This window comes from Sus scrofa, chromosome 10 (assembly GCF_054392235.1).
Source record: "Sus scrofa isolate SSC_HxYL_T2T_F1_AM1 chromosome 10, Sscrofa_HxYL_maternal_Yorkshire_Landrace_v2.0, whole genome shotgun sequence".
Classification (NCBI taxonomy): domain Eukaryota; kingdom Metazoa; phylum Chordata; class Mammalia; order Artiodactyla; family Suidae; genus Sus; species Sus scrofa.
Window position 1 is genome coordinate 95,806,747 of NC_139392.1, and position 12,809 is coordinate 95,819,555.

The following is a 12,809-nucleotide window of genomic DNA, read 5'->3' on the forward strand; positions in this document are numbered from 1 at the left end:
CCAGACCCACAAATCTCACCGCTCCAATATAACATGAAAGAAACTTAATTATATTGCTCAAAACAGTGATGCAGGGAAAAGCTTAAAAGCAGCCGGATGAAACAAGTCACGTCACACGGAGGGGCAGTGGTCACAGTGACCTTGCACTCCTCATCAGAGGGGCGGGGGCAGAGGCGACGCCGCCCTCCCGGACTTCCCGGCCTTCCAGAGCGAAGCCATCCTCAGCCACAGGAAAGCTGAGAGCCAGCTGCGGGCAGGCCCGCACAGCAAGAACCATTAAAGGAAATCCTTAGGCAGGAGGGAAATGATACCAGATTGAAATTTGGATCTTTACAAAAGAAAGAACAATGCCGGAAATGGCAGCTGCGTAGGTAAACATGGTAAGACATTTTTCTTATTATTTAAATCTCTTTAGAAGATAATTAACTGCTTTTACAAAACCAATATTGTCAGGGGGGTTATGATGTGTAAAAGTCAGCTAATGACAGCACCTGCTCAGAGCTCGGGAAGGGTAAAGCGGAAGTATGCTTTCATAAGGTTCTCGTAACATGCGAAGTGGTGTAGTGTCACTTGCAGGTAGGCTATGAAAAAAAGCTTATTTTTTATGGCTGTACCTACAGCATATAGAAGTTGCCAGGCCAGGGATCAAATCTGAGCCACAGCTGTGACCTGCACCACAGCTGCAGCAACGTCAGATCCTTAACGCACTGTGCCAGGCCAGGGATTGAACCCATGCCAGCAGAGACTACACTGAAACCTTAACCCACTGCGCCACAGTGGGAACGCCTGGAAAATGTTTAATGTGTGCTATAAACCTTAAAGTGACCACTAAATTAAAAAAAAGCAGGGAGTTGTAGCTAATAAGCCAATAGGGAGAGAGAATGGATCTATAAAAGAGGCCAGAGTAAAGGGAGGGGAATAAGTGGGATTAATAAAAAAAATAATGAAAAGATAGATTTAAGCATAATCACATCAATAATCCCATAAATATAAATACCGCTCTATTTAAGATGCAGAGGACACTTCTTGAGGCTGGATCTTTAGAAAGCAAGACCCCACTCTATATAGCCTACAGTAAACATGGTTTAAAAATAAATAGATTAGAGCTGAAAGCATGGAAAAGTTGTACCATTCTAGTGCTAATCAAAAGAAAGCTGAAGTGGCTGTGTTAATTTCAGAGCAAAGACTACCACTGGGGACAAGGAAGGTCATTTTATAATAATAAAAAGGGGTCAGTAGGAATTCCCTGGTGGCTCTGTGGGTTAAGGACCCAGCCCTTTCACTGGCTGTGGCTTGGGTACTGCTGAGACACAGATTTGATCCCTAGCTCAGGAACTTCTGCATGCTGTAGGTTCAGCCTCCCCAAAATTAAAGGGTCAATTTATCAAGAAGACACAACCTGGGAAGTTTATGCATATCGGAACAGAGTTACAGAATACAAAGTATTAGGAATGAAAGAGGTAATATCACTACAGAATCAGCAGAATTTCAAGAAAAGGGAATATTATGAACAATTGCATGCCTCAAAAATTGACAGCTTAAATGAAACAAATTCCTTAAAATCTTCAAGGTCATAAAATCACTCCCTACAAATAAAAGTCCAGGACCAGATGGCTTCACAGGTGAATTCTATCAAACATATAAAGAGGAATTGGTGCCCATCCTCCTTAAACTCTTTCAAAAGGTTGAAGAAGAAGGAATACTCCCAAAGACATTCTATGATGCCACCATCACCCTCATTCCAAAACCAGGCAGAGATACCACCAAAAAAGAAAACTATCGCCCAATATCATTGATGAATATAGATGCAAAAATTCTCAACAAAATCTTAGCCAACCGAATCCAACAACATACCAAAAAAATTATACACCATGACCAGGTTGGGTTCATCCCAGGTTCACAAGGATGGTTCAACATACGCAAATCAATCAGCATCATACACCACATTAACAAAAAAAAAAGTCAAAAATCATATGATCATCTCAATAGACGCAGAAAAAGCATTTGACAAAGTTCAACATCCATTCATGATCAAGACCCTCGCCAAACTGGGTATAGAGGGAACATTCCTGAATATAATCAAAGCCATTTATGAGAAACCCACAGCAAATATAATACTCAATGGGAAAAAACTGAAAGCCTTCTCACTCAAATCTGGAACAAGACAGGGATGCCCACTCTCACCACTGCTCTTCAACATAGTTTTGGAAGTCCTAGCCACAGCAATTAGACAAACAAAAGAAATAAAAGGCATCCATATAGGAAGAGAAGAGATCAAACTGTCACTGTATGCAGATGACATGATACTATACATAGAAAACCCTAAGAACTCAACCCCAAAACTCCTTGAACTGATTAATAAATTCAGCAAAGTAGCAGGATATAAGATTAACATTCAGAAGTCAGTTGCATTTCTGTATACTAGCAATGAAACATTAGAAAAGGAATACAAAAATACGATACCTTTTAAAATTGTACCTCACAAAATCAAATACCTCGGAATACACCTGACCAAGGAGGTAAAGGACCTATATGCCGAGAACTATAAAACTTTAATCAAAGAAATCAAAGAAGACGTAAAGAAATGGAAAGATATTCCATGTTCCTGGATTGGGAAAATCAATATTGTGAAAATGGCCATACTACCCAAAGCAATCTACAGATTCAATGCAATCCCTATCAAATTACCCATGACATTTTTCACAGAACTAGAACAAACAATCCAAACATTTATATGGAACCAGAAAAGACCCAGAATCGCCAAACAATCCTGAGAAACAAAAACCAAGCGGGAGGCATAATTCTCCCAGGCTTCAAGAAATACTACAAAGCCACAGTCATCAAGACAGTGTGGTACTGGTACCAAAACAGACAGACAGACCAATGGAACAGAATAGAGAATCCGGAAATAAACCCTGACTCCTATGGTCAATTAATCTTTGACAAGGGAGGCAAGAACATAAAATGGGAAAAAGAAAGTCTATTCAGCAAGCATTGCTGGGGATCCTAGACAGCTGTATGCAAAGCAATGAAACTAGAACATACCCTCACACCATGCACAAAAATAAACTCCAAATGGCTGAAAGACTTAAATATACGACGGGACACCATCAAACTCCTAGAAGAAAACATAGGCAAAACACTCTCTGACATCAACATCATGAATATTTTCTCAGGGCAGTCTCCCAAAGCAATAGAAATAAGAGCAAAAATAAACCCATGGGACCTAATCAAACTGAAAAGCTTTTTCACAGCAAAGGAAACCAAAAAGAAAACAAAAAGACAACTTACAGAATGGGAGAAAACAGTTTCAAATGATGCAGCTGACAAGGGCTTAATCTCTAGAATATATAAACAACTTATACAACCCAACAGCAAAAAAAACAATCAATCAATGGAAAAATGGGCAAAAGACCTGAATAGACATTTCTCCAAGGAAGATATACAGATGGCCAACAAGCACATGAAAAAATGCTCAACATCGCTGACTATAAGAGAAATGCAAATCAAAACTACCATGAGATATCACCTCACACCAGTCAGAATGGCCATCATTAATAAGTCCACAAATAGCAAGTGCTGGAGGGGCTGTGGAGAAAAGGGAACCCTCCTGCACTGTTGGTGGGAATGTAAACTGGTACAGCCACTATGGAGAACAGTTTGGAGATACCTTAGAAATCTATACATAGAACTTCCATATGACCCTGCAGTCCCACTCTTGGGCATCTATCCGGACAAAACTCTACTTAAAAGAGACACGTGCACCCGCATGTGCACTGCAGCACTATTCACAATAGCCAGGACATGGAAACAACCTAAATGTCCATCGACAGATGATTGGATTCGGAAGATGGGGTATATATACACAATGGAATACTACTCAGCCATGAAAAAGAATGACATAATGCCATTTGCAGCAACATGGATGGAACTAGAGAATCTCATACTGAGTGAAATGAGCCAGAAAGACAAAGACAAATGCCATATGATATCACTTATAACTGGAATCTAATATCCAGCACAAATGAACATCTCCTCAGAAAAGAAAATCATGGACTTGGAGAAGAGACTTGTGGCTGCCTGATGGGGGGTGGGGGGGGAGGGATCGGGAGCTTGGGCTTATCAGACACAACTTAGAATAGATTTACAAGGAGATCCTGCTGAATAACATTGAGAACTTTGTCTAGATACTCATGTTGCAACAGAAGAAAGGGTGGGGGAAAAAATCTAATAGTAATGTATACATGTAAGGATAACCTGACCCCCTTGCTATACAGTGGGGAAAAAAAAAAAATCCTTAAAATCTTCAAAAGTAACACAGGAGGAAATAGAAAAAAATTATACATTATAAGGGAGTGGGAGGGATCAGGAGCTTGGGCTTATCAGACACAACTTAGAATAGATTTACAAGGAGATCCTGCTGAATAGCATTGAGAACTTTGTCTAGATACTCATGTTGCCACAGACCAAAGGGTGGGGGAAAAAGTGTAATTGTAATGTATACATGTAAGGATAACTTGATCCCCTTGCTGTACAGTGGGAAAATAAAAAAATAAAAAAGTATACATTATAGGTATATTATATCATGTATATGTTGTGTATTTTAGGTATATCACATGTAAATAATATAAATCCAAAATCTTCACAGAAGGGAAAAATCTCTAGGCTCAGATTAGTTTCACTGAGGAAATACCAGTCTTACAAAAAATTACCCAGAAAACTAGAGGAAGAAAGACACTTCCCAGCATATCCTTTGGAGTGAACATAACTTAGATACCAAAAAAAATTCCCAGAAAACAAAATTTCAGGCCACATGAAAAAAACATTCTCAGCAAAACACTAGCCTATTGAGTCCAGCAGTACATAATAAAAGCAAAACGCTGTAACCAAGAAGGTTTGATCTCTGGAATGCAAAGCTACTTTGTCATTGAAAAACTCGTCATTCCAGTTACTACATGAACTGAATAAAGGGAAGAAGAATTAGATGATCATTTCAGGAGACGCAGGAAATGCACTTGGTAGAATTCAGTTCCCTTCATGGGATAACTAGGGAGACAAAGGGACCGCCTCAGTCTCAGAAACAGCATGTAGCTAACCTCATGCTTAAGAGTACACCTTGAGAGCTTTTCCCTAAATTCAGGGAAGTCAGCATGGTATCAGAGGTCCTAGCCAAAGTCATAAGATAAGGAAAAAGAAGAATTTTTAAAATGTTGGAAATAAATGTTGTTATTTGCAGACAGCCTAGTGGTGCTTATAAGAACCACCTGTGGGAGTACAAAACTAGAAATCTGATGCTCTCAGGTTAGAGCTCAGAATCAGTCTTACTGCATTAATATGGTCTTCCTACGGCATAGCAGCAAACAATTAGAAAGTGCAGTGTTTTGAAATAATGCCATTTACAAGAATCTCAAAAAAATTGCAGGCACTCAAGAACAAATGCAATGAGAGGCATACACTAAAAATCGCAGAAGATTTGCTGAGAGAACTAGAATTAAAGAAACCTAAATAACTGAAGGAGTTTGCTGTGTTAATGGGGGTAGAGGGTCAGTATTTTTAAGATGCCTTTTTTTTCCCCCAAACTGATCAATAGTTACAGCGCAGTCCCAAGCAGAATCCCAGCCGGCCTCCCTGAAGAAAGGAGCAAGATGATTCTGAGGTTGTTTCAGGATTGCAAAGAAACGGAATAATCAGCCTTGAAGAACAGTGCTGAAGACAGGCTACCTGATTTCAGTACTCACAAAGCTGTGGTCATTAAGACAATGTGATATTGGCATGAAGGGAGACTAATAGAGAAAAACAAAACGACAAAAACAAAGCAAAACAAACAAACAATCCAGAAATAGATCCACCATGGCACCAAGTCCACTTAGTAGAGAAAAGGCTTTTTGGCAGAATGGTTTTGAAGCAAACTGAAGATTCAATTGAAAACAAGTGACCTCAGTCCCTTCCTTATACAATACAGCAAACCCCAGATGGCTCATGTACCTGAATGTCTTAGGGTTAAAACTCTAGAATAAAACTTCCAGGAAAAAAACTATGAAATACTTAGGAATAGGAATATTTACAACTTTTGATAGGCAAAAATCTCCTAGGACACACAAAGTTAATTTTAATGTATCTAAGAAGATAATAGGAAAAGGACAAACTGGAAAAATATGTTTGTAATAATATAGCTGACAAAGAATTTCTATTCAGAATTTAGAAAAAACTACCAATCAGTAATAGAAAATATGGACAAAGACTAGAATGGATATTTCACAAACGAATTCTACAGATGACCAATAAATGGGCTAAATGGTGCCCATCCTGACTCAGCAGGAGAATGCTGATTACATCACGGGGAGTGTGCGTGTCAGCAACACGTCTGCTAAAATTGAAATGATACAGAGACTCGCGTGGCCCTGAGCAGGAACGATGGGCAGATTCACAGAGGGTCCTGTGTTTTGTGCAACGCCCAAAGGTCTTTGTTCCATGCTTCGTGCCATGCCAAAGGTCCTTCCACCCTTTGCTGGTTAGCTCCAGGGAAGTGACGTGAGTCAGAGCATAGCCTGTGGTACCCAAAATGGAAACGGAGATTCCGTTTCTTACTTTCTAGAATGACTGAGATCAAAAAAGCTGATGATAACTAAATGCTGATAAGGACTTATTGCTGATTGGAGAGCAATTTACATTTCTTACAAAGTGAAGCGAACTATTAACCTGCATGCCAGGTATGTATTCAGAAAAAATTAAAACATGTCTATAAACATATCTGTTGAAGCTACAAAAAAAAAAAATGCTGTTTATAGCAGCTTTTTCTTTTCTTTTTTTTTTTAGAAGTGTATTATTTTTTTATTTTTTATTTTTTTTTTCCCACTGTACAGCAAGGGGATCAAGTTATCCTTACGTGTATACATTACAATTACATTTTTTCCCCCACCCTTTGTTCTGTTGCAACATGAGTATCTAGACAAAGTTCTCAATGCTACTCAGCAGGATCTCTTTGTAAATCTATTCTAAGTTGTGTCTGATAAGCCCAAGCTCCCGCTCCCTCCCAACTAGAAATAACCAAATGTTCGACAACAGCAGGATGGCTAAGTGGACAAATATATGTGAATAGAATAGAATACTTCTCAGAACTGAAAGGAACAGCCCAGTGATGCACCAACATGAATGAATTCCAGAAGCATTATGGTCAGTGAAGGAGGCCAGTCTCAGAAGGATACCCCGTGTCACCTTCAATGAAGCCCACGAATGGATTTAGCCTAATGGGTGGTGCTAGAGAGCTGTAGCCTTTGGGGGATACGGGATGGAATGACCGTCACTGGAATTTTTATATGCTGTTTGGGGTGGTCGTCACCTGTTTGTGTACAGTTGTCCAAATTCATCTAACTGAACCCTTAAAATCTGTGTATTTTATTGTATGTAAATTAAACCTCAGTTAAAATATTGAAAAGATCGTTAATATACAGATCTGCTAGGAGGACCAAAGGATGTGGCTTGGGTTATGCAGGCAGCAACACTGCGTCAGGTTTAGCTGCTGAAGAGGCCCCCCGATGAAGGCCTTTGCTGTGCGCACACCCTGCAGTGTCGACCCCTGGAATCCAGTCCTGCTGAGCTATTTTCTTTGCCCCCCGCCCCCCACCACCCTGGTTAAAGGAAACCTCAGCTCCTCAAACACCCAGCGCAGTAGACGTGCCTGATGCCGGGACTGGGGACTGCGTCCTTAGAGCCCACATTTCTACTCAGAGTTTGCTACTTAGCTTAGGGGTTTATGTGCTACCATTAGATCATACTAACGCTGCACTGAGTGAGTTGCTGAATAGAAGAGCCCCACTCAGCTGAGGCCTTCAAGTAAGTACCGTGCTGGACTGTCTGTGCTGTGTCTGGCATGTGAGTCTGTACATCTGCAGCTGAGATATAAATGTAACTCATTTGGAGTTCCTGCCGTGGCGCAGCAGAAATGAATCCGACTGGGAACCACGAGGTCGTGGGTTCGATCCCTGGCCTCGCTCACTGGGTGTCGCCGTGAGCTGTGGTGTAGGTCGCAGACACGGCTTGGATCTGGCATTGCTGCGGCTGTGGCGTAGGCCCGTGGCTACAGCTCCAGTTGGACCCTAGCCTGGGAACCTCCACATGCCGTGGGTGCGGCCCTAAAAAAGGACAAGAGACAAAACAAATAAATAATTGAACTCATTTGTTCAATAAGTACTTAAAACCTAACTGACATACCCTTATGAGAATGAGAAAAAATGGTCTTTTCTGTATGTCCGTAAGTAACATTTTTATTAAACAGTTGAACTTTCGAGTTAATCTTTTCTGATTAGTGTAACTTGTTTCAAAAGCATTTTGTATTCATTTCTGATAAACTTTGGTTGGAACAGATAACTTTGCTTTTCTGCTAGTCCTTTCTGCAAGTATTTGATTATATTTAAATAGTTTGGAGCAATAGGGATGGTCCTTATGCAAAGGACCTCCAGCTTTCATTCTTTGGCAAATAGTCCCTCCTCCTGCGTATATGGAAATCTCGGATTTTTGTGCCTTTGTGTTTTTGAAACTCGGAAACACCTCTGCGTTCATGCTTCGCTCTTCCTTCCTGTCTCCCTCATTCCCGGAGACCGACTTTGCAGCTGCAAGATAGGAAGCGTGTTCCTAGGCATGTGCATCTTTGTCCTGAGATTCTGCCTCGAAGCATTATAACAGTGTGTGTGGATTAGGGTGGTTTAGAGAGAACATGGAGTCACGTGGGCTTGATTTTGTTCCAGTTAATGTCTGGGATTCCAGGGATCATGAGGGAGGTCTTGACGTGACCGCCTTCAGCCTGGGGAGCCCCAGCGATGGTCCTGTGGAGCCGGGCGCTCACCCCTTTCCCGTCCCGCCTCCGGTCTCTAAGCAGAGGAAGCTTAGAGAAAGCAGCGTAGCCGTGGGTAGCCACCGTAGCGGCAGTCACAGGAGGAGGACAGCATCAGTCTCTACATCGCGAACCATTGCTTTTTTTTGTAGACTTGCCTCCAGGTTGAGTGGTGGTAGTTTTCCGTCTGGCCTTGTTCCTATTCACAAGTTGCATCCTCAGGAGACCAGGTCCAAACGCCCTTTTTCTGCTGCTGTTGCCGTTTCTGGAGGCCACCTAGTGATCGGGGTGCACGAGGCTGTGCCACAGAAGGACTCCTCCTCGTTTCAGCTTTCTGGGAATATTCGGAAGATACCCAGTCACCAGAGAAGGACACGGGGCATCAGAGGAGGCTGCCCACCATGCAGATGCAGATTTAGCAGGGGAGGTGGGCACCAGAACTGGAGGGTGAGAGGCGAGTGGAGGACGTGTCTCTGGGGACAGAGCGGAGGGCGACAGGGCTGCTCCCTGGGGCGGAGGCGTCCCGCTGCGCACTGCCGAGCTGGCGTGTCCGCGGGCCGGAGCTTTGGCCTCTGCTTCCCGCGTGCGTTGTCCTGTTTTCTTGTCCTGGTCACCCTGATTTTAGATCCCCGAGCTCCCAGGTTCCTAACAAGAACTTGCAGCTCTTTCACTGAGGGACACTCACCACATTTGAGTATGAAATTCATACTCTCTCAGAAAAGAACCTCGAGAAAAGCCCCATAAAAATCAAACCCCCCGAGCATACGTATTGCAAGCAGTCCCTCGGGTCCACGTGTCCGTGGCGGTTGTCTCTTTCTCGCCTGTGGCTCCGTGGGTATGTGGACATCTCTTTAGATTTTTTTTTTTTTAGCCTTTAACGGTGCAGTGACAGCTTTCAACGATTTCCATATGTGACATTGTTCTCTGCCCTTGTCACTTTGTTCCCTGCGTTTGGCCTTCTCCTCCCGCCCCGCCCTCTTCCTCATCCCACTTCTATTGGTGGGTTGTGTGTTTCTGTGTCTGTGTGTGTCCCTGATTTCGGTGGTTTCTGTTGGTCTCGTGTCCTCTCCTTTCCTCTGCTCCCCCCTCCTGCTGCTGTAGCCCCACCGGCTGTGGACGCTGGCCCAGCAGGTAGGGATTCCCGCTCATCCGCACCGGTGCCTGAACCGCCACGTCTCGTCCGCTCCCCCCGGGGCAGACTAGGAGTTGAGTGCAGAGCGGGGCACCCACGGTCAGGAGGGCTGATGGGCAGCGTGGTGTCATTTCCAGAGCGCGTCAGACAGCTCGTATTTGTGCCACGCGCCGTGCTTGCGCTGTACACCACCGGTGAGGTCCCTTTGCCGGTGTGGGGTCACCTCCATTTCACTTCATGTTCTGCTTCCAGTGACCTGTTTTCTGATCTGTCTGTTTCCCCCTGGCCTCTTGTGGTTGTGCGCTTTGCTTCCCCACGCAGCGCTGGGCTGCAGCACAGCTCCACTGAGTAGCCGCAGGTTAGCGATCGGCGCGGTCCCGCTATCGGGCAGCCCCTCCACGCTGACTGCATGTGCTTCTGGGTGGGAGGGTTCCTGGGTGGTCTCCCAGGGAGTTGTGGACGCGCCTTCACTTTCATCTTTTTCTTATATATAAATGTGCCTTTGCTACAAGAGTAAGGTTCTTTCCTGAAGAATTTTATCATGGTTCTTCTGAGAGCCTTCCTTGTCTTTTGGCGAATTTTTCTTAGGTTCTCTCTTTTTCTACCCAAGGTATTATGTCACCTTCCCGAGCAGTGTATGAAGAAGTTTGGTTTGCAGTGTAGCTTTAATGCCATTGCTCTTACGTGAGCAGAGACCACTGTGCAGAAGTCAACCCAGCATATGTTTTGAAGAGATTTATGGGGCCAGGATAAGGTCTCTGGACCCCGTGCTAAACACACAAGCTCCCCGACCTACCTCTTGGGCAGGAATAGCCTCCCAAAGCTGGAGGGAAGCCAAGGCGCAGAGAGAGCTGGAAGGAACAAGACCATCACCTTTCTCTCTTGTTCCTCAGCCTCTCAGCTCGTGTCGAGTGTTCTGCCTCGATGTCTAGAGCTCTAACATACACTTGGCGGCGTGCCTGTGGGGACACTCTCTCGGCAAAAGGGGCTTCATGTCCTCGACAGCCTGCTTTTGCCAAACCGCCTCTGCGGTTTCAGCCTCCTTTTATTTGGCAAGACTCCCCTTTTCTTTTTAATTTTCGTAAATGTGATTGACAGTCAAGCTGTGTGAAAGTCCAGCATTATCTTCCTTACACGTTCTTTTAGGAGGTAGGTTATCAGTCGAAAAGTATGGTTTTCGTGCTTTGGGTCTGTGTTTAGTTTCAGATTTTGCCAGGGGGGAGCAGAGACCCAGTTCCTCCAGGTGACCTCGCGTTAACCACCTGTGTGCTTGCTTGCAGGGGACCTCGGGGCCTGATCCGACCACCGTGTACGTGGACATGCGAGCGCTGAGGCACGACAGGTACCGTACCGTTCCCTGCTGAGCCTTGGAAGGCCTTCCGGTTCCTTCTAGAAAGAGGGGAGCAGAGCCGATCTGCGCCAAGCGTGGCTGCCTCGTGAGCGAGCTTTCACGTGGGCCATGGGGCACCCCCAGCTCTGTGTGGTGAGGTGCCCGTGGAAGTGACCGGCCCCGAGCCGCTACCGCCGGAGCTGCTTTCCCCACGGTCTGCGCAGGGGGCTCGGTCCTTTCCTTGAACTTTATAGTCAGGCACCATTTTGCGCCTCAGAAAATATCAGCACCCTGCCCACACTTGTTTACATGAATCATTTCCATGGAAAGCCAAAATACAAGTCACGTTACCTTCCTGTGCAGCTTCCTGAGCAGCCATGAGCAGGAATGAAAGGGGCGCTGCTGGTGGGCGCTCACGAGTCCACCTTGCGGGATGGGAGGCGGCAAGAGGAATTCCCGCTCCAGCGGGTCCCTCCTGAAGTGTCCCGGGGAGGAGAGGACGCTGTCACCTTCCCTCAGTGCCCCACTGACGAGGTGGTTTTCTGGGGAAACCGGGGGGGGGGGGGTGTCCACGGCTGTTTCCACGACGTGACATCGCGAACAGTCGGGCGGAACATTTCCGAACGTAAGGCCTGGGCTGTAAAACCGCATGTCCACTCTACTGCCTACAAACAACATTTGACAGCAATTGTGTACCTTCGACAGACCCAATGTCAGATGGATATCATTATTCTGGAAGGAGCCAGGAGACCTGAGTCCTAGTAGAAGTTTCTTTTACTAAGAAACTCATCCCCAATTGAGGGGTATTTAGGCAGTTCTGTCGGTGACCTGTCCCTCAAAATGCATGAAGACCAAATTTGTAAGACCATCTGAATAAAAACTGCTGGTCTTTAGGGCATAAGAGGGTAAGCTGCGGTCTCAAACCGGCTGACTCTCAAGAATGGTAAGCATAAAATGACCGTTTATCCCATTTTGTGTTACGACTCTCTCGGAGGACCCAGGGTGGTCGCCAGTAGGGCTCAGGGGTTTTTCTTTCCTGGAAAAGCAAAGAAGTCTACAGACTCCTTTCTAACAGCTTTGCGACCTACCTTTTTGACTGTCTTCAGTAGAGCAAATCTCCCTCTTGAGAAAAGGTTAGGGTTTAGGAAAAGCGAAATTAGAACCCATACAGTCTGTAACAGTGAAGTTGTAAAAGTGCACTATCAGACACATATCGTGGTTCGAGAAGGAGCCAGGAGACCTGATTCCTAGTAGAAGTTTCTTTTATTACTAAATCTCCTATCCACACATTTCCTGACTTGGTCATTCAAAACAGAAGTGCCGGTGCTCTGTGAGCCTGAAATTGCCACTCAGTCAGGCATGAGTGAGGCTGTCAGGAATGCCACTGGCTTTTACACTAAGGGCAGCATTGCGGTGTCACAGGGATCCCACAAGCTGCAGCCACCTGCGTCCCTGCAGTGCTGTCCAGACTTGCGTTTCACATTCTCAGGTGTGTCCTGCATCAGAGGACAGGTGTG

General features: G+C 44.8%; 1 protein-coding gene across 10 annotated transcripts in view; it reads left to right on the plus strand.

Annotated features, from left to right (window-relative positions):
- Positions 1-12,809, plus strand: part of DIP2C (disco interacting protein 2 homolog C) — a 380,657-nt gene that overhangs the window by 348,283 nt on the left and 19,565 nt on the right. For all 10 annotated transcript variants that reach the window (XM_084980632.1, XM_084980628.1, XM_021065077.2 and 7 more), the window contains one exon: positions 11,243-11,304. In XM_084980632.1, coding sequence (XP_084836758.1) covers positions 11,243-11,304 — 62 coding nt within the window. The remainder of the gene's footprint in view (positions 1-11,242; positions 11,305-12,809) is intronic.